General features: G+C 43.3%; 1 protein-coding gene across 2 annotated transcripts; it reads left to right on the top strand.

Annotated features, from left to right (window-relative positions):
• Positions 1 to 15,623: 15,623 nt before the first annotated feature.
• Positions 15,624 to 23,174, top strand: LOC133818706 (telomerase reverse transcriptase). Of its 2 annotated transcripts, XM_062251738.1 has the most exons (12): positions 15,624 to 16,185; positions 16,300 to 16,365; positions 16,447 to 16,591; positions 16,874 to 17,295; positions 17,797 to 17,920; positions 18,207 to 18,354; positions 18,677 to 18,815; positions 19,076 to 20,284; positions 21,075 to 21,628; positions 22,027 to 22,299; positions 22,542 to 22,831; positions 22,941 to 23,174. In XM_062251738.1, the coding sequence occupies exons 1-11, from the start codon at positions 15,835 to 15,837 to the stop codon at positions 22,816 to 22,818; spliced, it is 3,708 nt and encodes a 1,235-aa protein (XP_062107722.1). In that variant the 5' UTR covers positions 15,624 to 15,834; the 3' UTR covers positions 22,819 to 22,831; positions 22,941 to 23,174. The 2 variants fall into 2 exon arrangements, with proteins under 2 accessions (XP_062107722.1, XP_062107723.1); XM_062251739.1 differs by lacking the exons at positions 22,027 to 22,299; positions 22,542 to 22,831; positions 22,941 to 23,174 and adding an exon at positions 21,728 to 21,917.
• Positions 23,175 to 24,670: the final 1,496 nt, after the last annotated feature.

Below are 24,670 nucleotides of genomic sequence, written 5' to 3'. Positions count from 1 at the left end.
GGCGAGTGATCACTTCCGATCGGGCATTGAAAACTTTAGGCAATTGTGTAGTCCAATCGGACCACACTTACCTATCTTTGCATTGAAATGCCCGACTTGGCAGCAGACTTTGAACCCCCTTAAACTCCCATGCCCGATCGGACATCCTGGGGGAATTCACGCTGGGCTCGCGTGAAGGAAGGCTGGACGATTCCTTGGTCAAGCTTTGCCCGATCGAACCATGTCATGAAAGCTCCGATCGGACCATGTCCGAGGAGGCCATGCATGTGTTCCAAAATGGTTGGCTCGGAGCAAGTGAGAGGAGAAGTCCCATACAAGCCAAAAGATAGAGTTAGTTTTGGGCCAAAAGTGCATTGTCCGATCGGACATGATTGAAGATGCCAAGAAGAGTGTCCAGGTCCGATCGGATCACATCCAAGGAGACCATGTTTTGCATGGTGCAAGCCGAGCATGTCCAAGGAGCCTAATGCATGTGTCCGATCGAACAATCTTGTTCAAGGGCCCTAGTCCTAGCATCCGATCGGATCACGATGTTTAACAACCTGCCTCTATACTATGATGTTTTTGCAACATATACAAAGGGAGCTTATATTTTCATTACATCAAGAAAATATAGTTTGAAGAAATCACAAGGAAAGTTCAAGACAAGTTCTGTCATGGGAGTTTATGTGAAAGTTATCATCCGGATAGGAGCTTTTGGATGACCTCAAGAGCATTTTGCTAGAAGAAAAGTTTATCATACGAGGGGAATCGTATAATAAACTTGGGGGGCAAATGTTATACCCAAAAATTGGAGAATGCACCCTAGGAGGCTAAGGAGAATGCATCTAGGAGAGTGCCTCCTAGGAGGGCTAAGAGGGTGGTCCTAGGAGACCCCAAGGAGGGTGTGGTCCTAGGAGACCCCAAGGGTGTGTAGGAGGCAAGCCTCCCAAGATTTTCTAAGTGTTGGCTCGAACGTGTCCAAGGTAAATAGCTAAGGAGGAGGAGTCTCATGCAAGAGAATGGAGACTTAGACTTTCATAAGGAAAGTCTATACAATGTTCGATCGGACATGTTTGGGAGATGCTAAAGAAGGTTCCCTCAATATTGTCCAAGGTGAGGTTCCCTCAATGTTGTTCAAGGTGAGGTGCCAAGGAAGTTGCCTCGGACCACCTTAGTCCGAGGAGAAGCCAAGGAGATTGGTTCAAGGAGGAACATGGCATGCTAGAGGAGAGTGCATGTTAGAGGAGAGTGCATGTTAGAGGAGAGAAGTGCATCTCCTACCACCATGCACGTTCAACCCACCACCATGCACGTTCAACCTACCACCATGCACGTTCAACCTACCACCATGCACGTTCAACCTACCACCATGCACGTTCAACCAGCCCTTGCATGGGTAGCGAGTAGGAGGTGGACCAACTAGCTAGAGGAGACTAAGTCAGATACAACTTCAACAACATGCGCGGGAATCTCTCATTCTTCCCACAAATGGGGAGTTTGTTACATTTTGAATGTTGAATGTTTATTTGTAATATAAATATAATAAATATAGTAAAATATCCCTATTATGAGGGGATATCAGTTGAGGATCCCATCTCTATAAATAGAGAGCTTATGAGATGAGGGGGTCCCTTCTGCTTATTCTTTCTAGAGAGATAAAATTGGGTCTGTCTATTCTAGAGAGAGAAAGTGCTGAAATTAGAGAGAATTCTTGTATTTTCACAATTTATACTGAAGAAACTCAGTTGGCATAGTCCATCTGATCTTGAGTATAGATTTATAAATCACAACTCTAAGTGGATTAGGCTATTACCGACAATCGGGGCTGAACCACTATAAAAATTCTGTGTTATTTACTTTTCTTGTTTATACCGTCTGTTGTCGTTTACATTCTCTTGAAGGTTCGTCGTATTTGACGTTCTCACGTCGTTGGCTAAAAACGCAGTCAACACTTTGAAAATCATATTTTTACAAAAAAAAAAAAAAAAGTAAGAACCGTGAAATAGTAAAAAGAACAAAATAATGTGTATTTAAGAAAAAGTCTTTTAATTAATAGCTGCTCTTGGTTCTTCTAATATTGGAATTCATTTACCTATGACGGTTGAGGCAAAGGAAGTTCTGAAGGCTTTAAAGTGGTGTATTTTATCAGTTATTTTGGTTAATGAACTTATAAGGGTATTGTGACTTGAATTCACAATCCGATAAATGACCTTTCTATGCATAATGATTTTATTTTGGTATTGTGCAATTGCTTTCTAAATTTCCTAATGTAATTGTTAAATTTGTGCCTAGGGAGGGTAACAAAGTTGCCCATGATCATAGAATGGGATAATGTTTGGTTTAATCCTTCCCAGTTCTAAATATCCTTGCATAAGATTTTAATGAAGGCTTTTGTAAAATAATAATAATAAAAATAGAGACATAGATCATAGACCATCTCTAATGTATGATCTAAAAAGATTGTTGCATAATATAAAAAATGAACTTACAATATTTATAATTGTGCTATAATATTCATTAATTAAATATATAAAAAATAATTAATGATAATATTGTAATTAGGAAATGTAATTAAAAAATGTTTTAATTAATTAGGAAATGGTAATATTGTAATTAAATATTTTAAAAATAATAAATGGAAATATTGTTATTAAAAAATATGTAGGAAAGTGTTGACGCAGTTCTTCGGCAACAGGTAATTAAGAGAAGAAGAGAAAGAGATTAGTACTTAAAAGTAGAACCGCCGCAGATATGAAATCTTTGTGAAAAGAACTAGGTGACCTTAAACACGTTTTTAAGTGGTTCGAAGGTTAAAATCCTTCTACTCCACTAGTCAATATTATTGATCTTTTCTGGGTAATTGGTTTACATCATATATAGTTCTTACAAGACTATTTTTTCCAACCCCTATCAATTCCCAGGGTCTCCATATTTATAGGAGAAGGCACCTGGAAATTGGTAGGGAGGTCATCCCGTGACCTTTCCATTTGTCATATCAAGTCTGTGATATTCATGATTAATTCCTAAACCTGACACACAAGTGCGGTCTAATCAGTATGGAAGGAAACAATGGGCCGCACGGCCCAACCCGTCCGTGGGTGTCTGAATACGCACGTTCCTGCTGCGTGTCCGAGAAGTCAGGGGGATATCGGACACGTGATGGCAGGATTATGCACGTTTATCTTGCGTGTTGACTTCCCATAGGGTCAGAGCTTCCTGAGAAGTTCGCTGTCGGAACAATCCATAACGCGAGCTGATCCGTCAGTGGTCGCCGGATGTTGTCCCAGCTCCTGGAACAACAAGAGGGAGCAGGAAACTCCATCCCCTCGAGCTAGAAAGGGCCCGTCCTGAAGATAAAGCCTCTGGCCTGTGGGAGCCTCGGGCTAAATCATGTTTAGTCCGAGGATCGTCCTGCTAAACAGCCCGTGGGAAAGCCAGGGCGTACATCTGCCCCCCAAGCTCCTGCTCGTGGTCCATGACGTCAGATATGGGAGACCACAGTAGGAGCTTTTAGACTTCTCCCACAACCCTTCGCATTCCATGCTTTTCGCATGCGTCTGATATGTGGAACGCCGTGGGTGGCGACGGTACACTCTACGAGAACCGCATTAAATGGCCTAGCCTACTGTCCAGCCGTCGTTTCACATTTCGAGTGGAGGGTCTCCCAGGAGCCTTTTACACGTGATCCCCCCTTGTATAAAAAGGGGGTGGTCATCCCACGCACGGGCCACCTTACCATTCAGAACCTCTCAAATTTCCTTCTTTTCTCTCTGACCTTCCGAAGAACAAAACCCTCATTTCCATTGCTCTCATCTTCTCCGTTCACGAAGCTTAAGCGCGCGAGTTCCTTCAAGGCCTTGGAGATTACTGTGCCAACGAAGCTCCTACCAGCGCAGCAACCTCGCTCACCATCCAACCCTATACTGTAAGTCTTCTGTCCCTGTTTATTTTTGAAAGCATGCCACTGTAGCCTAGGTAAAAAAATTTACTGTAGCCACATGCAGAGGTTTTCTGGGTCGCGCGGATATGGAGGGTGATGGCCCTTCTTAGATTAGGGCACACTTGCCGTGGGACATCGCCTTAGAACATGGGTTCCATGATTCTCTCTTAGGAACAATTTCTGGGTAGGATCCTTAGGAACTTTGGGTGCAAAAACCGGGTAGCTTAGGGAATACGCCTTAAAAGCGGTTTTGCCACGCCTTGCCTGTTGAAACTTTCCCCCCAAGGCAATTTTTTTTACTCTGAGCCATCTGACACACGAATTCCGAGTAATCTGGGATCTGTTGAGGGCACAGGCGCGTGTTCCTTGGAACGCGTGGCACCACTCTCCACGGGCTGGGCTTACCCCAGCTCGTGTACTTAATACTTGCTTCACTCTCCTGCTTGGGTCGCCTTTTCTAAAGTGTTTTCTTTTGTTCGATAGGCGACCAGATGGCTCCAAAGAGAAATCTGCCACAGAAGAATGTGGGAAGTTCGGCCTCCCAGAAGGATAAAGGAAAGGCGGTGGTGACCAGCTCGCCAATTCCTCACTTTGGCCCGGCGGTGGAGAAGCAGGCCGAGGTGGCTCCTGACGCGTTTTTCGAGGCGGAGAGAATGGTCTCGAAGATAACCAGCCAGGCAAAGATCACCAAAATCTTCCTTAACCACAACATTCCTCTGGGGAAGACCTCCGTGATCGCCCGACCTGCTGCGGATGGGGAGAGGAGCTGCACGCCGCTCGATGAGTCGTTCGCGGCCTGGAGCGGGGAACACTTCAAGGCAGGGGCCTTCCTCCCCCTGGATCAGTATTTTGCTGATTTTCTGAACTATGTGGGGTTGGCCCCATTTCAGCTCCCCCCCAATTCCTACCGTCTGCTGGCGGGACTGAGGCATTTGTTCCAAAAGCATGAGTGGGAGGTCCCCACTCCTGCTGATATCCTATATTTCTTCGGCCTCAAAGCCAGCCCGGACCAGCGGGGGCGAGGCGACGGGTTCTATTACTTAACCCGCTTCCCTAACACAGCAGCAGTGATCGAGCTGCCGAGCCATCCAAACGACTTCAAAGACCAGTTTTTTATGTCTACTGGGTTCCGAAACTGCGATCATCATTATTTCAACCGCCCTCGTAAGTAATCCTCCATTTAGCTCGCCTTTTAACGGTTATCTTATTTTAGCTCGTCCCTTATTCCAATTCTGATTTCAACCAACCTTGCAGCCATCTACTCGAGGACCGAAAAGTCCGTGACCCTCGGGGGTCAATACGATACACTGGCGAACCTGCCCCCCAGTGAGAAAGACTACCGCGTGCTCGTGACGGACGAGGCGATGGTATTCTGCAAGCTGATTTTCCCAAATCAGACTTTGAATTTGAAAAGGCCCCGGGGTCTTCCCCCAGCCCGCGACAATAGGCCGATCGTCGCGGAGGAGGTCGCAGATGAAGAAGGCGAGGAAGAAGGTGAGGAAGTTCCTCTGGTGAGGAACAGGAAGAGGAGCTTGGAGGTCGCCCAGGGGATGAGCGAGGAGAGGGCCCAATCCGGAGCAGCCGCGGGTCCTTCCGGTCAAGGTAACTCTTACTTATTTAAGAACGTAGATAGGGCCACTGCAGACCCCCGGCTGGTTAGGTTCAACCCTAGGCAGCTCGTCCATCGTCACCCAAGGAATCCGAACCTGGACACGTTTCTGCTCCACTGCGTTGACCAGCTCGTGCTGGACAACCAAGAGAGTCGGCCCAAGGGTACCGTAGTAGTAGATAATACCCTAGCCTTTAGGTCGGCCATTTTTGAGGAGTACTGGACCAATTTACGCACGTGGCCTGCGCTCCAGAGGGGCGTCTACGCTCCGGGGATTAGGCAGTACATAGAAGAGTCCAGCCCCGATTCAGAACCGGACCTAGAACCTTCGCCAGTTCGTGAGATAATCGTCCTAGGCTCTTCCAGCTCGGGGGGTAGGGCTCCCTTAGTATTTGCTTTCTTATTGCCTTTATTTCTGTATGATTGCTAATAACCGTGTTTTTTGCTCTTTGGCAGAAGAGATGTCTCAGCCCGGGAATAGTCTGCGGGGCGTTGTGTTCGGTGGGAATCCCCCAGCGGGGCCGAGGTTAAAGAGGCTTCGCGAGTCCAAGAGCTCGACCGGGGTCTCCACCAAATCCCCAGCTACGGAGAAGGAGAGAGACCCGCCATCCCAGGTCGCGGGGGCGAACCTCCCTATCGCCAGGACAGGACTCATGCATCCGCCACCCCAACGATCTCCACTGGCCGCCCAGGACGGGGTAATAGAGGTCGGGAATCTGGCCGCGGCAGCCCCGGACGTGCGTATCCCGGTCGACCCCCGGGCTCTGGAGAAGATGCCCGAAGCATTCCGGGGTACGGTGTACGAGTCGGCCAGCTACGCCGTCAGCCACTATTACAATATCATGGAGAAGGAGCTCCGGGCCATCGAAACAACGAGCCCGGTCCGAGTTATAGAATCTGCTATGGACATGACTTTAACGGTAAAGTGCCCCCTTCTTCTAAGGCTTTGACACTCACACGCCGCCTTTCTCCTTCCAGTTTGCTAATTTATCATTCTTTTCTTGCAGGGCATGGCTGCCGCCTATAGAGGCATCGTTAGGACCAAGGCCCAGCTCGAGGGTTTGGAAGCAGATCGCCAGACTGCCCTCCAGGAGTCTCAGGAGGCGAGAGACGCCCTGGCGGCCTCCAAATCCGAGCTAGAGAAGGTCCGCTCGGAGAACCAAGAGCTTAAATTCTCCCTGGCCGCATCCGAGCTAGAGAAGCTTCGCTCCGAGAACCTAGAGCTTAAAAACTCCCTGGCCGCATCGCGGACAGATCTTGAGGCGGCGAAGGCCGAAGTCCAGGCCTCCCAGGCCGCCCTGAAAGATGAGCAGGTCGTGTCGGAGCAGTCCTTACAGGACCTGTTCTATCACTGCTGGTCCCACAATCCGGACGCGGACTTTTCCTTCATGCCGCCGGACCTCTGGGCATTCTTGTTGCCGCAGCTTCAAGCCCGCCTGAATAAGGAGGCTCCTCCATCGGAGACTGGAGAGGCCTCTACCGCGGCGGAGCAGGGTGAGACCGCGACCTCCAAAGGGCCAGCTGATGGGGCTTAGGACGCTTCTCGTTTACGTATTTTGAACACTCTTTTTTATTGTAATTCTCTTTTTTATGTGAGGCGTTTCCGCCTCGAGACAATTTGCTCAACCAGTTTTACATATATATTTTTATGCATTTGGTCACAATTTATCTCTTTATTTTTATGAACGTAGTTCGAGTTAACTTTATCCGTATCCCGGGCTCTTTAAATAAGATCCGCGTTCAACAAATTTTAGTTCACTCCTAAGTTTTCTGACCTGGTTAAGACCAGGAACTTATTTTGAAAAAACTTAGTTCGCGTCAACTTTTATTCGTATCCCGGGCTCTCTAAAGAAGAACCACGGTCAACAAATTTTAGTTAACTTCTAAGTTTTATGACCTGGTTAAGACCAGGAACTTATTTTGAAAAAAAAACTCAGATCGCGTCAACTTATATCCGTATCCCGGGCTCTTTTAAAGAAGAACCACGGTTAACAAATTTTTGTTAACTTCTAAGTTTTATGACCCGGTTAAGACCAGGAACTTATTTTGAAAAAACTCAGATCGCGTCAACTTATATCCGTATCCCGGGCTCTTTTAAAGAAGAACCACGGTCAACAAATTTTTGTTAACTTCTAAGTTTTATGACCCGGTTAAGACCAGGATAGGACTTAGTTTGTGATGACTCTTATCCGTAGATAAAAATTAACACCTAAGTCCTTAAGGAGACCTGGATATATCCAGGTACCATATGCCCCCCAAGTAACTGGGAAAGGGCCTTTCGTTGTTACTTTTAAAATTACACTTGCAAATAACGAGAAACATTTGATTTTTATTTATACATGGAAGGTGACCTTCTAGGTCTTACAAATGTTTATTGATAATATTTCTTTAGGTGAATTGCATTCCAAGTCCGCGGGACCGCCCCTCCACCAAGTCGAGCTAATTTATACGTCCCTTCTTTGATGACTTCGATGACCTGGTATGGTCCTTCCCAGCTTGGTCCCAAAACCCCATCTTTGGGATCTTTCCCGGCCAGGAAAACTCTCCTCAAGACCAAATCGCCGACGCTAAAGGCACGTCTTTTGACCTTAGTGTTGAAGTAGCGAGTGATTTTCTGTTGATAATGGGCGAGCTGGAGTTGTGAATCCTCTCGCCTCTCATCCATCAAGTCTAAGGAGTGGCATAGGAGCTCGTGGTTCTTGTCTTGTTCGTAGGACCGGACCCTGTGCGACAGGACCTTCACCTCCACGGGGAGGACCGCTTCACTTCCAAAGGTTAGGGAGAAAGGAGTGTGACCCGTGGGAGTCCGATGTGAGGTCCTATAGGCCCACAGAACTTGGGGGAGCTGTTCTGGCCAGATCCCCTTTGCCTCATCTAACCTCTTCTTGAGGCTTGCCTTCAGAGTTTTATTGACAGCTTCGACCTGGCCGTTCGCCTGGGGATAGGCCACGGATGAGAAACTTTTCACAATTCCGTGCTTTTCGCAAAATTCGGTGAACAGGTCGCTGTCAAATTGAGTGCCATTGTCGGAAACGATCTTTTTGGGTAGGCCGAATCGACAAACGATGCTTTTAACCACGAATTCTAGCACCTTTTTCGATGTTATTGTCGCCAACGGCTCTGCTTCGGCCCACTTTGTGAAGTAGTCAATGGCTACCACGGCGTAACGGACCCCGCCCTTTCCGGTGGGCAGGGCGCCTATTAGATCTATGCCCCAAACGGCGAAGGGCCAGGGAGACGATATCATTTTTAGCTCGGTCGGGGGTGCTCGTGCAACCGCGGCGAACCGCTGACATTTGTCGCACTTTTTTACATATGAGATCGAGTCTTTGGACAGAGTCGGCCAGTAAAAACCCTGCCGAAGGATCTTCAAGGCCAGGCTTTGCCCCCCAGTGTGATCTCCGCAGAATCCGTCATGAACTTCCTGCAGGATGGCCTTCGCTTCACTTGGAAGAACACACCGGAGGAGAGGTAATGAATGCCCGCGTCGGTACAACACCCCCTCGACTAGCGTATATCTCGGAGCTTGATAAAGGACTCGCCGTACGTCGTTGCGCCCTTCGGGTAACTTGCCCTCGACGAGGTACTCAACAATGGGAGTCATCCAGGTCGGCCTGATGTCAATCATCTCAATATCTGCTCGATCTCCGTCTATGCTTGGTTTGTCCAAGAACTCAATTGGCACCAACCCCAGGGTTTCTGCCTCCCCCGAGGTGGCGAGCTTGGCGAGAGCATCTGCATTGGCGTTCTGCTCCCGAGGTATCTGCTCGATCGACCCTTGCCCAAACGTAGACAATTCGGATTTTACTTTAGCCAAATAAGAGGCCATCTTGGGACCCTGCGCCTGATACTCGCCTAAGACCTGATTCACCACGAGCTGGGAGTCGCTGAAGCATTGGATAGAGCTTGCCTTTAGCTCGCTAGCTATCCTAAGTTCGGCTAACAAGGCCTCGTACTCTACCTCATTGTTGGACGCCTTGAACCCGAACCTCAGCGCCGAATGGAATCTATGTCCTTCTGGGGATATCAGAATGATTCCGGCCCCGGAGCCGTTCTCGTTAGATGAGCCATCAACGAAGATCCTCCACGATGAACCTGAGGAGGTGAGCTGCTGTGAATCTTCCGATGGGATCTCACGGAATCCCGCGCATTCTGCCACGAAGTCGGCCAAGGCTTGACTTTTTATGGTAGTTCGGGGAGTATAGAAAATCTCGAACTGACTGAGTTCGACCGCCCACTTTAGCAAGCGTCCCGAGGCTTCAGGCTTTTGCAAAACCTGCCTTAGAGGCTGATCGGTCATGACGTGTACAGAGTGGGACTGGAAGTATGGCCTGAGTTTTCGCGAGGCCGTGATTAGGCAGAACGCCAGCTTTTCCATCAACGGGTACCTTGACTCAGCTCCGAGGAGTCTCCTGCTGATGTAATAAACCGGTTTCTGAGCCTGGTCCTCTTCTCGCACCAGAACGGCACTAGCTGCGTCCTCAGTCACGGCCATGTAGAGGAAAAGAGGTTCTCCTACCCTGGGCTTTGATAGCACAGGTGGCTCAGCTAGGTGCGTTTTTAGGTCGAGGAATGCGCCCTCGCATTCTACTGTCCATTCGAACTTCTTGTTTCCGCGGAGCAGGTTGTAGAAAGGCAGGCACTTGTCGGTCGATTTGGAAATGAACCGGTTCAGTGCTGCCACCCTTCCTGTGAGGCCTTGGACATCTTTCCGCGACCTGGGGGATGGAAGCTCGAGCAGTGACCTGATCTTGTCGGGATTTGCCTCGATTCCTCGGGTATTGACTATGAAACCCAAGAACTTCCCCGATGCGACACCGAAAGTGCATTTCTGAGGATTGAGCCTCATGCCATATTCTCGCAGTATGTTAAAACATTCTTCCAGGTCGGCGACGTGGTTGGTGGCAGTCTTTGACTTGACAAGCATATCATCGACGTACACTTCCATGTTTTTCCCGATCTGATCCGCGAACATTCTATTTACCAGCCTTTGGTAGGTTGCCCCGGCATTCTTAAGACCGAACGGCATGACCTTATAACAATAGACATTAGTCGGGGTCATAAAGCTGGTATGATCCTGGTCTGCTGGATTCATCGCGATCTGATTGTAGCCCGAGTACGCGTCCATGAAGGACATGAGCTCGTGCCCCACCGTGGCATCCACCAGTTGATCGATCCTCGGCAACGGAAAGCAATCCTTGGGGCAGGCTTTATTCAGGTCGGAAAAATCGATACAGGTCCGCCACTTGCCATTGGGCTTTGGAACTAACACGGGATTGGCAACCCAAATGGGAAATCTGGCTTCGCGGATAAAGCCACATTTTTTGAGCCGGGCCACTTCTTCTTCAAGGGCCTCGGCTCGGGTTGTCCCTAAACGCCTCTGCTTTTGAGACTTTGCAGGGACGCTTTTGTCTAGGTGGAGCGTGTGCATGATTACACTCGGACTGATCCCTATCATGTCCTCGTGTGACCATGCGAATACGTCTAGGTTCTTTTTCAGAAACGCAGTCAGATCCGCCTTTCTTCTATCGCAGAGGTTCTTTCCGAGCTTCACCGTCCGTGAAGGATTTTGTTCATCGATGCCTACCTCCTCGAGATCTTCAATAGCTTGGAGCTCGGACCTGTCCTCGCCTACTCGGGGGTCAATGTCCTCGCTTAAGGCGAGCTTTTCGTCTTCGGAAACCCGAGGTCTTTCAATCTCAGGGGCCGCCTTGGGTCCCTGCGATTCCTCTTCATCCTGAATGGCCATCGCCACCTGCCCGGGTTTAGATTTTCCCTTCATGGAAATGATGTAGCATTCCCTGGCAGCGAGCTGATCGCCCTTGATAGTGCAGACCCCTGTCGAAGTAGGGAACTTCATGGCGAGGTGCCGGACGGATGTGATAGCTTCGAAAGCAACGAGCGTTGGTCGGCCCAAAATTGAATTGTAGGCAGCGGAGCAGTCAATGACTACGAATTCGAGCAGTTTGGACACTGTTCGGGACTCGTCGCCTAGGGTGATCACCAGCTCGATCGTTCCTATCGCTGCTGACCCTTCGCCTGAAAAACCATATAGCATCATCGAGGTTGCCTTAAGCTCGGAGACGGTCAGACCCATTTTTTCTAAGGTTGAACGGAATAGGAGATTCACCGAGCTCCCATTGTCCACTAACACCCTCCTTACTCTCCGGTTGGCGAGCTGGACTGCTACGACCAAGGGATCGTTATGAGGGAATTGGACATGGCCCGCGTCCTCCTCCGTGAAAGTGACTGGTTGTTTCTCTAATCTTTGTTGTTTTGATTGACGCTGTTCCGGGACGAACTCCCCTCCATTGTGGGCCTTCAACTCATTTATGTACCTCTTCTGGGCGCCTCTGCTCGTGCCAGCCATGTGTGGCCCTCCAGAGATGGTGGAAATCTCTCCCTCGACCACGGGGGGAGGGACGTCCTGATCTACTCGAGGTCCAGGTTGACTGGCTGGGATCTCCGGAGCGGGTCGACCTGTCGGGACCCTGTTCCGCGAGTATTGCGCCAACGGACCTGCTCGGATGAGAGTCTCGATTTCATCTTTGAGGTGCCTGCAGTCGTCGGTATTGTGCCCGACGTCATTATGAAAACGGCAGAATTTGGAAGCGTCTCTCTTTCCCTTAGGGTGCTTTATTGGCTCCGGTCTTTTCCAGGGGACTCGCGTAGCGTTGGCCAGGAAAATATTCTCTCTGGTTTGGGTGAGCTCGGTATACGTTGTGAACACGGGCTTGAATTTATCTACGGATTTATTCTTCTTTTGACCGTGCTGGACGTTTTCACCATTCCCTTTTCTTTTGCCGCCACCGGGCTGGTTGCTCTGCGTGACGTCGGGAGTCGCTACTACGATCTCTGTTCCCGCCCCAGCGGGCTTCTCGAGGGCCTGGCTGGTCCCCGCGGCTGAAGCTTCAGCTTCCTCCAAGTTTATCCATTCTTGGGCTCTGTTAAGGAATTCATTAACTGAGCTGACCCCCCTCCTTTGAATATCCTTCCACAGATCTCCGCCTACTAGGATCCCGGTCCTCATAGCCATGAGTTTGGAGCTGTCGTCGGCGTCTCTGGCTCGAGCAGCGACATTTGCAAATCTGCTCAAGTAGGCTTTTAGCGTTTCTCCAGGTTGCTGTCTCACGTTAGCTAGGGAGTCGGCCTGGACCCTGGCGGCCTGAGAGGCGCGGAATGCCCTCTTGAAGTCAGCCGAAAAGGTCTTCCAGGAGCTGATTGACTGCCTTTTACTTTGTTTGAACCACTGCCTGGCAGGTCCAGTTAGGGTGGAAGGAAAGATCAAGCAACGAAGCTCTGGCCCGATGTTATGAGCCATCATTAGGGTGTTGAACATCCCTAAGTGGTCAGATGGGTCTCCATCCCCGTTGAACTTTGACAAGTGAGGCATACGAAAGCCAGAAGGGTATGCCGTTGCTGCTATGTTGGGGGCGAAGAGCTCCATCTCATCCCCTGAATCATATTCGTCTTTTTCTTTCTCCGACAGGAGCTTCTTCATCAGCTCCTCCATTTGAGTTAAGCGCTCTAGGGTTTTGTCCTGAGATCCTGGGTTATTCCGGGGCTGTTCAACAGCTCCGGACCCGTTGTACATATTAGGCGGGTTATTGCCCCTCCTATCTGGAGATAGGTCATTTGGGGCATTCCCGCCATTACGTACTTCGGATCGGACCCCAACTGAGCGGGCCTGGCTACCATCCCTAACTGGACCCTCTCTGTGAGAGTTGAGGCGATCTCGAAGGTCGCCTCCATGGGAATTATGGTGACTTTGTGCTGAACTTAGTCGCTGTCGCAGGTCCCCTCCCGAAAGATCACTCCGTGCACTACCGGTCCAGTGACTCCTGCTGGACAGGCTCGATGTGCGTCTTTGGCGGCTCCGACCTGCTCCTCCTCCCGGCGCCCTGCTGCGGCGGGAAGGCCCGGCCGATGGCGGGTCTCTCCTACTATTTCCGTAGGTCGGGATGTCTCGGACGGTCTGAGGAGACGGATATCTGATGGGAGAAGGAGGATGCCTGACCGGAGAGGCGATCCTAGTGCCGTCTGGACGGACTAAATTTGGTGGGGGCCTCTCGGCCCTGCCAGCTTGATGGTTTCGCGCTGGGCGATCTGGACGAGGAACTGGACGTTCTTCGGGGACGGGCTGACGTCTCCGGATCTCCTCGGCCCTCCTTTGGGAATTTCCCCTATCTCTTCTGGGCGTCCTCGAGGAAGGCTGAGAGCTAGGGGTTGATGTCCTAACCGAACGGCTGTACTGCTGCGGTTCGGTCTGAGGCATTTCCCTGAAGTTCGCCTCTTGATGGCGTGATGAAGGGGTGGAGTTGGCTGCAGGGAGTCTACCCGAACGGCTATGCCTGGATCGATTACTCCGGCGAGACTTAGGAGCCTCGCCTTGCCTCTCTCCAACGTTACCGTTGGTTGTGAGAGGGGGTAGTCGACTCAGAATATCCTGGATTTGCTGACCAGCTGCTGCTAGCTGGCTCCTCAGCTGAGCACTCTCCATCTCCACCGCAGTATAATAACATGGATTCGGATTAGGCGGCCGGGGCGCCGAACTACCAGTGTCGTCTTGGCCGCCCGGCTGCTTTCCTGGCCTTTGCTGGACTTCAGGAACTTGCTCCTCGGGGAGGGCAACATGGCGGGCCTCCTGCCCATCATGCTGTTCTGTCTCATTGCCATGTTTGGATCGAGTGGTCACCATAGTTGTATGTTTGTGGTAGTACTAATTGGACTTGCTCTCAATGAAAGCACCAAACTGTTGACGCGGTTCTTCGGCAACATGTAATTAAGAGAAGAAGAGAAAGAGATTAGTACTTAAAAGTAGAACCGCCGCAGATATGAAATCTTTGTGAAAAGAACTAGGTGACCTTAAACACGTTTTTAAGTGGTTCGAAGGTTAAAATCCTTCTACTCCACTAGTCAATATTATTGATCTTTTCTGGGTAATTGGTTTACACCATATATGGTTCTTACAAGACTATTTTTTCCAACCCCTATCAATTCCCAAGGTCTCCATATTTATAGGAGAAGACACCTGGAAATTGGTAGGGAGGTCATCTCGTGACCTTTCCATTTGTCATATCAAGTCTGTGATATTCATGATTAATTCCTAAACCTGACACACAAGTGCGGTCTAATCAGTATGGAAGGAAACAATGGGCCGCACGGCCCAACCCGTCCGTGGGTGTCTGAATACGCACGTTCCTGCTGCGTGTCCGAGAAGTCAGGGGGATATCGGACACGTGATGGCAGGATTATGCACGTTTATCTTGCGTGTTGACTTCCCATAGGGTCAGAGCTTCCTGAGAAGTTCGCTGTCGGAACAATCCATAACGCGAGCTGATTCGTCAGTGGTCGCCGGATGTTGTCCCAGCTCCTGGAACAACAAGAGGGAGCAGGAAACTCCATCCCCTCGAGCTAGAAAGGGCCCGTCCTGAAGATAAAGCCTCTGGCCTGTGGGAGCCTCGGGCTAAATCATGTTTAGTCTGAGGATCGTCCTGCTAAACAGCCCGTGGGAAAGCCAGGGCGTACAGAAAGTATCTCATTAATGATTAATAATAATGTTGTAATTAGAAAATTTATATTTACAAGGTATTTGCGACGTAAATATTCAATGTTTTACAATTATTATAGTTAAATACCTAAATTTTTTTTTCTTTGTGTTAAAAATACCTAAAGTTGCTAAAATATTACTTTTGTCAGTACTTTCTGTATTGGAACTATTAAACATACTAACTAAGCAGACATTTATTACTCTGTAATTGGTCTATTTTATATTTATTTTTTAAAAAAAATATTTTAAATTAGAAAAAAAAATTAAAAAGACATTTTAAATTAATAAAAATTTTAAAAATACCTATTTTGATAACAAAAATACATAAATTAGAGAATAATACATATTTGTTGAGTCAATACTCAACAACTCCAACATAAAAAGTATTGAAAAAAAGTAATATTTTAAAACTTTACGTATTTTGCATTAAGTATTTATCTTTAATACTTTTTTACCATAAAATTAAAAAATTAAATATTTAACTATAACAAATATAAAATGTATTTATTCTGTAAAAATCTTTATATTTATCAATATGCTAAATCTATCACAACTTTCAACATGGTTCAATTAAAAAAAATAAGAAAAAAAAGTCTCATATTATTTTGCGCGGGAAACGACTCTTAGACAAGTAGTTAAAATGTTGACTTTCCACGGTGCTGTCTGCGTGCTGGGGAAGTCACTCAAAAATCTCTTCAAACGAGTCCATTTCCATCCCTTCCACCTCTTTTCCACCGTAACTCTCCCGAGAAAATGCCCAAGAAACGTACTAGAGTTCCCGAGGTTCTATGGAGGTTGTTCGGCAGTCGCGCGCGCACGCTTTCGAATACCATCGTTTCCTTACATCCGTCTCCTACTCCCACGCCCTCCTCCTCCAACGCCGACGGCATGTCGTTCCTCCTTCGACCGGGGGATTCCTCCGATTATCGGAAGCTTCTAGACCGATGTTTCGTGGTAATTTCGGAAAATGCGACTAAGAATACCATCTCTCGTTTCTCCACTGAGTCGCACTGGTCCCAGCATCAGATTGTTGCGAGAACCATTGAAATGATCATCTCTGACCATTCTGTGACTTCAAACGTAATTTGCAGCGGTTACGATAAGGTACTCTCAAGTTTTCTTCCTTTTTCACATTTTGTTCTTGTTTGTGTGTATTTGTGACAATTATATGTATGTAGTAGACTAGTACGTATGAATTTGAGCGTATATATTTGACAGTATACTCAGTCAAGTCCATTGGTGGAGCTTCTAACTGCTCCGGCTTGGTGTCTTTTGCTACAGAGGGTATGTCATTCTCTATATCCCAAACACCCCCGCGAAAAAAAAATTGTAGTTGTCTAAAAATAAAAATGTAGTATATGACAGGTTGGGGACGAAATCATGGCTTACTTACTGAAGAATGCATGGATATTTTTGCCACTTGTTTATAAGAGATACCATCAGGTAGCTGGTTCTCCTATCAGTAAACTATTCTTTTCAATGAAGAAGCACAAGTTAGAATCTCAAAGCGGTAACAACTTTAAACTTTGTCTATTTAGATTTTGTCACGTGTCTTTAAAATTGTGTATTATTATGACTCCAATTAATATTAAGGTTTTTTTCTATGTGGGGTTGGTTTATTTTTCATTATTATTATGGTTGCTGCTGTTGATATTGATATTATGATTCTATGTTTGGAAATTGCAATGTTTGATGTTTTACTTTGATTGGCTTCCAATACCTATGATTCTATCTACATTTGTATGATCTGCAATTGCTTGTAAATTGTAATAACGCTACAAATTTATCTCAGGCCCCAGAAAGAAGAGAAAAGGAGATGATAATGTCATTCCATTGTCAAAGAAGCAGGGACCAGTTACGACGTCAAGTAGTGAAGGAGTTTTAAGCTCTTTTTCCTGTGTTTGTTGCTATAAATATAGAAGTTATCATGAGGAAAAACATAGCCAAGTGAGTTCATCTGAAGCGGCTATGGAAATGAAAACAGGTTTAATGGTAAATGTCAGAGATAATTCCAGTCAGCCTGTTCAACAACACTCAAATCAGAGTCTAGAACTACTTAGAAAACGTTCAAGACCATTTCGTTGGCAGCGTAGTAGAAAACACAAGCAATTTCAAGGAACAGCTATAGCTCCTTGTACAAGAAATATGGAGAATAAACATTGGCTGCCTGAAAAATGTGACTCGGAAAACAGTGCTTGCTCTTACCGTGAAAAGGTGATTCATTTGATAGAGTGCAGACATTTCTGTCTCTGTTCGTGTTTAACTTCTTAAAGATTTACAGATTTGTTGGTTATTACATTTTTCTAGGTCTGTTATATTTGTTTGATTGACAGTTTACTCTTTATCACTTATTAGTTATGAATGCCAATTCTTGTGATGAATTTTGCTAATTGATACAAACTTATTTGTCATTTCAAAGTTTTACTTTCTTTTTGTTTCCCTTTTGGTTTCCTTCTTCAATTACACTTTCTCAGATAATCATCTAAATATGTTCATGCTCGCATGATTTAATACTTGCTTGTATGATCAAACGTTGCTACCAATTTTTCTAATCATTGGATTGTTCTGTAGTTGTCAAGGTTGTTTTTCCAAAGTAATCGAATTCCCTGACCATACTAGAGATAGTCAGTAAAACTTTCTAACCTCAGAAGATGAGTTCCATTACAGCATCATGTTTTCTTAGGATCAATTTTCCGCCTTATATTTCTCTGGCAGAATTTGTGGAAATGCTGTTATTTGGTGAGAGAAGTGCCAAAGAAAACTACCAAAGAGGCTCAAATAAACAGAAAGCTCCTATTCTATAATTCGGAAACTTCCTTATCGGTTTTACCAAGGAATCGTATCCTTTTGTGCTCATTTAAATACAGCATGTATGCTCATTTTTCCATTTTTAATGTGAATATTCCATACTTATTTGGACTGTTTTATCTTTGCCAATATAGTTTTTTATACTTGATTTTTTATTAACTTGGTGATGATGAATCTTTAAAGAGCAGCCAGTTGTATACTCGTCCATATTTGTTTTTCCTAACTACTACTTGGGGCTTATATAGTTTTACATTATTGAAGACGTTTCTTGCTTCTTTTCACGGGGTTTTAAGCTTGTGCTGCCTTAATCTTATCAGATATACTAAATTCTTTGAAGCCCAACTCTTCTGATTCAATTCTTCTTCTTGAGAGTATCTTTGGCTTATCTGGTACATTGGCAGGTTCTAGCAGAGAACCCTGCTATCAAAATATTGGTCCTTCTCCCTCAGATACTTCTGTATGCCTGTAAGCAGCATACAACACTTTGGATCTCAACTAAATCATGCATTTTATCTGTGATGATTTTATTGTAGCATATTCTACCTTTTGGCTGGTTATTAAAGATTTGTGTTCCTCAGTTGTTTTTTTTTTTTTTGTTCTTTTCACTTTGAAGCATAAGCATTTTCTTGATTTCTATTATGGGGTAATTGAGGCTGGCTGCTCAACAGGATGTTATCAGGGTCTGGATAAATGTATCTTGATTGTGGCTTTTGTTTTTCTTTGGATCAGAAAAGGATAAATTTTTTCTATCCGCTGTCTTAGTTTTTTGTTTGTCTTTGATTTCCAGGTATCACTCACTAACTAAGTTGCTCAAGATTCTTATTCGCAGAGCTCAGAATTGCCAGCACTTGAATTTATTGAATAAACATTGTGTTGTTCCAACATATGACCAAAATGAGATAGAAAGTTCTGAAGACTCCTTTAAGGTTAGAGGCATGCATTTATTTTTCTGATACATGCGATAACTATTTTTTTCCATGACCACTTTTCATATTTTTTATTAGATTAAAGTGATTTTGTGTCATAGAAGGAAAAGAAAAAAGAAAAAAAAAAGTATCCTTGCAGATGCCAAGACAATCTTATCATGTGTAATTTATTTTACTCTTGATAATTCTTATTATTTAATCATCACTGTTCTGCCACAAAAGGAAAAAAAGAAACACTTCATTATGACTTTTGGTTTCAGGAGAGTGAGTCTAAGAACAAGGTACTGAAGAAATCTCATGATCAGAGCAAAAATTCTCTGGAAGCCAATGATCCCAGAGCAATTAAATCTTATTGCCTGAAAAGTCAGGTGGTTTCATTTGTATGGGCTGCTTGTAGGAGTATCATACCTCCTGAATTGCTAGGAACTCCAACTAATTGGAGAATATTAAGGAGAAACATTTCAAAATTTATTCAGCTTCGGAAATTTGAAAGATTTTCTCTAAAACAATGTATGCATAAACTGAAAACATCAGCCTTTCCTTATTTTTTCAATGATCATTCTTTATGCCTTCTGAGTAATCAGGTGCTACAACATGGGGAGGGCCAAATGTTAGAGACTAGTAGATCCAGTGAATTGAATGAAGCTACTTACAGGATTAGAAATTTTTTTTTAGAAAGCTGGATTTATTGGTTCTTTTCATATGTAGTTGTGCCTTTGTTGCAAGCTAATTTCTACGTCACTGAAAGTGAATGTGGGAAACAGGATTTGTTTTACTATAAGAAGTCAGTTTGGGAGAAGGTGAAAAAGATGGCCACTAATTGTTTGAAAGATCAGAACTATGTTGACTTGGACAATGCAACAACTAGAGATATTATAAAGTGTAGAAGATTTGGTTTCTCAAAGCTTAGATTTCTTCCCAAAGAAAATAGAATAAGGTTGCTTGCAAATCTAAAAGCACCGTCAAGAATGCCACAGCAGGAGACTTGCTGGAAAAATAAATCTTCCAGAATCAGTAAAAGGATGCGGTTGGTTCAAAAGACATTTGGTTTTCACCATTTCAAGTCTGTTAATTCTGTTCTTCGTGATACGCATTCTGTTCTGAAAGGTATACAATCGAAAGAGCCTGAAAGGTTAGGATCATCTGTGTTTGATTACAATGATGTCTATAGAAGGTTGTGCTCGTTTCTGATTCAGCTGAAAGGTGGATCATCAAACATACCTGGGGTCTTTATTATTGTTTCAGATGTAGCAAAAGCCTTTGATTCTGTTGAACAGAAGATGCTGCTTTCTGTAATAAAAGATGTCATTAGGGATGAGAAATATACACTAAAACAGTCTTGTGAAGTTTGCTGTACAAAGAGTTCCTTGTGGGTTCATGACCATTATATATTACTGGATCAAATTATCAAATCAAGTGCAACATATTTAATCCCATGCCAGTCAACTAATAGCATTCTTCTTAATCAGGTAATTGTAATTTATTTCATGTTAGGCTATAAAATTCTCTGTTTTTTTTTTAAAAATAAAATAAAATAATAATAGTAAATTATTGAAATTACAACAACTTCATAATATGTGGAACCAAGTCATGCATCTTTTTCAGTTTGGAGAGATGCAAGATATTTGCTTATTTATGTTATGTTGTTGGGCGCATTTTTGTAGTTAATGTCTACAAGTTATGTAGCAAAAACTGCTTTTGTTTTGGTCCTTTATCAAGACTGCAAGAGCAAGTTGATACTAGTTAAAAGTGAGACTTACAACCTGAAATAATAAGAAGTTGATAGGCCTCCTATTAGAATCACTTATTCTCGTACTAAGAATTGTAGTTTGTGAGGTCTCCTAGCTGACAAGTGAGGTCAGGTGCCAAACGTTTTTGGGCAGCTAGTGGGGCAGATGTTATGGAAGTGTGGAGGGAATATAACAAGGGAAGAGTGTGTGTGCGTGTGTGTGTGTGTGTAGGGGTATGTGGGAAATTGTTTTCTGTTTTGAGCTTTGCTCTTGGAGAGAACCAAGTGGGTGTTTCTTATTTCTCTGTTTCAATAAGAAGTGAAAACACTTTTACAAGGTTTTACGGCTGGATCTTTAGACAAAGAGCAAGAGAGAATTCTATGGTTGCTTCATAAATTTATTTGCATTGTTGTAAACTTACTTGAAATTCTTATTCCTTGTTTTCTGAGATTCAAAGTTTGTACTTTGAAAGTTATTTTCTAGTTTGGGGAAGCTCAACTTTATTTTGATTTCTTATCTCTTCTCTCAGGAGTGCAGCAAGACTGTGATGAAGAGTGAGCTCTTATTTGATCTAAATGAGCATATAAAGCGCAATGTGTTGCAATTGGATAAAAAGTTTTATTTGCAACGTGTGGGTATTTCTCAAGGAAGTGTTCTATCTACTCTACTTTGCTCATTATACTACGGCGACATGGACAAGAAGGTCATCTTTCCATTTCTTGAGAGGATAAGTCAAACTGCTATTCAAGATGGATCAAAACAACATAACTGGTCATATGCTTCTGGTGCTCAGATCTACACATCAAACATAAAATATATGCTACTTCGATTCATTGATGATTTCCTTTTTGTATCGACCTCAAAACAGCAGGCTGAAGGCTTCTTCTCAAGGTTGTGGAGAGGATTTCAGGATTATAACTGCTACATGAATGCAGATAAGTTTTCTGTTAATTTTGACGTCGGTCACATAGCAAAGCTTCCATCAAACAGGCTGTGTATTGGTGAAGATGGTGTCTCATTCATACGTTGGAGTGGCTTGCTTATTAATTGTTGCACTTTAGAAGTTCAAGCAGACTACACGAAGTAAATTTCTGTATAAAACTTTTTTTTTTCTTTAAGTTATGGTTTACCATAATAATGATCCTAATTTATTATTATCATTTTCCACATCACTCCAAGAAGGGAAAAAATAAATATTAACACTACAGCACGAATTTACAAGGTAAGCTATGGTTGTGCAACCACAATTATAACTTTATTACTCATTGGTCTTTGAGTTTAGTTAGACTTCTACTGCAAGTTCCATTCAAAGAATAATAGTAAACATAGTCATTGTACTTATTGCATATGGTTATCTTAGGTAAGAAAGTTGATACTATTGCTTGCAAAGAAAACATTGTCATTGTACTTAAGGCACGGTTATCTTAGGGAATAAATGTGTTTTCTGCATTATCAGTTTCTCATTTCATCAAAACTTTCAGGCATTTGAAAAACCATTTAAGTTCAAGCCTGACGGTCTCTTGGCATGACAAACCTGGTTCACGGTTAGAATCGAAGTTGTGCAGCTATATGAGGCCTAAATGTCATCCGTTATTCTACGATTCCAAAATCAACTCAGCAGGTGTTGTCAGACTAAATATATTTCAAGCATTTCTGGTCTGTGCAATGAAGTTTCACTGCTACTTCTGCGACTTATCATACATCTGCAGATTTCACACTGCTTTTTATTGGAGAATTATTAAGAAATCATTCAGGTATGCATATCACCTCTCTGTTATACCACCTTCTCAATATGCCTTGCATCAAAATTGCTTGTCTAATCTTTTACTTGATCATTCTTCATCAATGTTTAAGCAAGTTTAAACTTCTTATATGCGCATTGGCTGGATTTCTTGTTAGGCATATGAATTCCTTAAAATTTGAAGTAAAAAAGTGTAGAAACTTTTATTGTTATAGTTATTACGATGTTGTTGAGCAAATACGTTATTGATTCTAGGTATACGAGTTCTCTGATAAAGAGAAGGATGCATTCCAGGGGCCGTCTTGGTTCTAACATCCGCCCGATTCTACATCTGAAAAACAATGAAGTTGAATGGCTTGGACTGAATGCTTATGTCCAAGTTCTGAAGAGAAAAAAGTCCAAGCAAAAGGAGCTGCTGTCTTTACTAACATCTAAGTTGTTAATGCACAAATTATCAAACAATATCTCCCCTTATCTTAGTTACGCAGTTGATCCTTCGCATTCCTCTTTAATCTGGAAAATCAAGTATTAGAACATTCTTAGAGGTAAATTAACATAACTTAATTGCATTTTATTATCTCATATCTCTTCATTACACAGCGGTTTAATGAGTGATAAACATCTAATCATGTTTTAAAGTTGTACAATTTGCAGGGCACAAGAAACTTTCATGAAGAATTGCTTGGCCTCGTAGCGTAAAATCGGATTATGAAGTGTATACACTAGTTTACATGGCTAAGCTGGTGTCACTTTTTGTCGAATCATTACAAGTTCTTTTTCTATAATTAAAAAAGTCATTTTGGAGGTGTTTTGGGTAAAAAGTAAAATGTATCCTTTTAATTTAGAAATCTTTTTGTGAGAAGCAGTAGTCCCAAAATGACTTTTCAGAAGCTGTTTTTTAAATTAAAATAATTTTCATAATTATTAATTTACTCATAAAAGATTTTTTTATTAATATGAAAATACTTTGAAAAAGAACTTTATATTATAAAATTTTTGAGTAAATATTTATTTGGTACCTTGAGTTTTATCGAAATACAAACTTCATACATTATACTTTCGATAATGATCATTTAGTACTTTGTAATTTGAAATTGTATCCATTTATTACTCAATGTTTTATCGACTTTGTTACCATGAGTTCAAATTTGATCGACAAATTTTGTTAATATGACTAAATTAACCTCCACTATAAATAAATAAGTAACCAAAATTGATTTTAAAAACATATTTGACGTGTCATATTTTTATTAGTCCAACTTGTAATTTTTTTAATTACAAAAGTAATTAAAAATATATTTTAATTACCCATTATGTTATCATGTGTCATATATTTAATTACTTTTGTAATTTTAAAAAATTTATAAGTTGGTCTAATAAAAATATGACACATATCAAAGTTGTCTTTTCAATAAATTTTGATTACTTATTTATTTATAATTGAGGATAATTTAGTCATATTGAAAAAAATTGTTGACCAAATTTGAACTCAGGGTACCAAAATGTGTATTTCGAAAAGCGTAAGGTACCAAATGAGTACGATTTCAAATTACAAGGTACGAGATGATCATTATTGAAAATATAAGGTACCAAGTTTGTATTTTGATAAAACACAGGGTACCAAATGAATATTACTTTTACTTATCTTATACTCTTAGTTATAAGCAAAAGTAATAATTATCCAAACAGAAAAAATGAGCCACAACTTTTATGCAACGCTCTGGATAATCAAGACTATTACACTGTGTGTTTAAAATAGTGCATGACTTGCTAATCAAGTCATTTGAATGAAGATGTGATCTTAAAGTCATAATCAAGTTAGGGTTAAACGATTTTGGTCATAAAAATATAATGTTCATTAAAATAAATGTTTAGCACATGGGATCCCAAAAAAAGGGTTTAAAAGAAAAATTTACAAACTTCCAAAAGTTATATACAATCAAGACCATTCTAATGGAAAAATACACATTTTAGTTTTATGTCCCTGTACAATCCCTCGACTGTGGCGGACGAGCAGCTGACAATGTACAACTCGCCCTCAGAGCTCTCTAACTCATGGTTGATCCATCTTACCCTTGCATTTACCTGCACCACATAGCACTCGTGAGCCAAGACTCATCAAGAAAACCATAACATCATAACATAACCAATGATAATAGTCAAATAATTCACAAGACAATCACCCAAATATTCAACAAGCCATAAGCATCATATTAACAACAGAAGATATATTTATATTCAACAGTTTATCACAATCATCATACAATACTCAGAGTCGATGCCCTTAGGCCGCACCCTCTGTTTAACACATTGACCCCGACTCGCTTAGGCCGAGTCTAGTGTTTATCTAGCTGACCCCAACTCTCAGTGGCCGAGACGCATCC

The sequence above is a fragment of the Humulus lupulus genome, chromosome 2, assembly GCF_963169125.1.
Source record: "Humulus lupulus chromosome 2, drHumLupu1.1, whole genome shotgun sequence".
Lineage (NCBI taxonomy): Eukaryota > Viridiplantae > Streptophyta > Magnoliopsida > Rosales > Cannabaceae > Humulus > Humulus lupulus.
Note: the sequence above shows the minus strand (reverse complement) of the source record. Positions and strands in the feature narration are given on the sequence as shown.

Excerpts from the sequence above, each read along its gene's own strand:
- LOC133818706 (XM_062251738.1), top strand. The coding sequence starts at position 15,835 with ATGCCCAAGAAACGTACTAGAGTTCCCGAGGTTCTATGGAGGTTGTTC. Across the intron at positions 16,186-16,299 it reads TTTGCAGCGGTTACGATAAG|TATACTCAGTCAAGTCCATT; the intron begins GTACTCTCAAGT and ends TATATTTGACAG. Across the intron at positions 20,285-21,074 it reads ATAGCATTCTTCTTAATCAG|GAGTGCAGCAAGACTGTGAT; the intron begins GTAATTGTAATT and ends CTCTTCTCTCAG.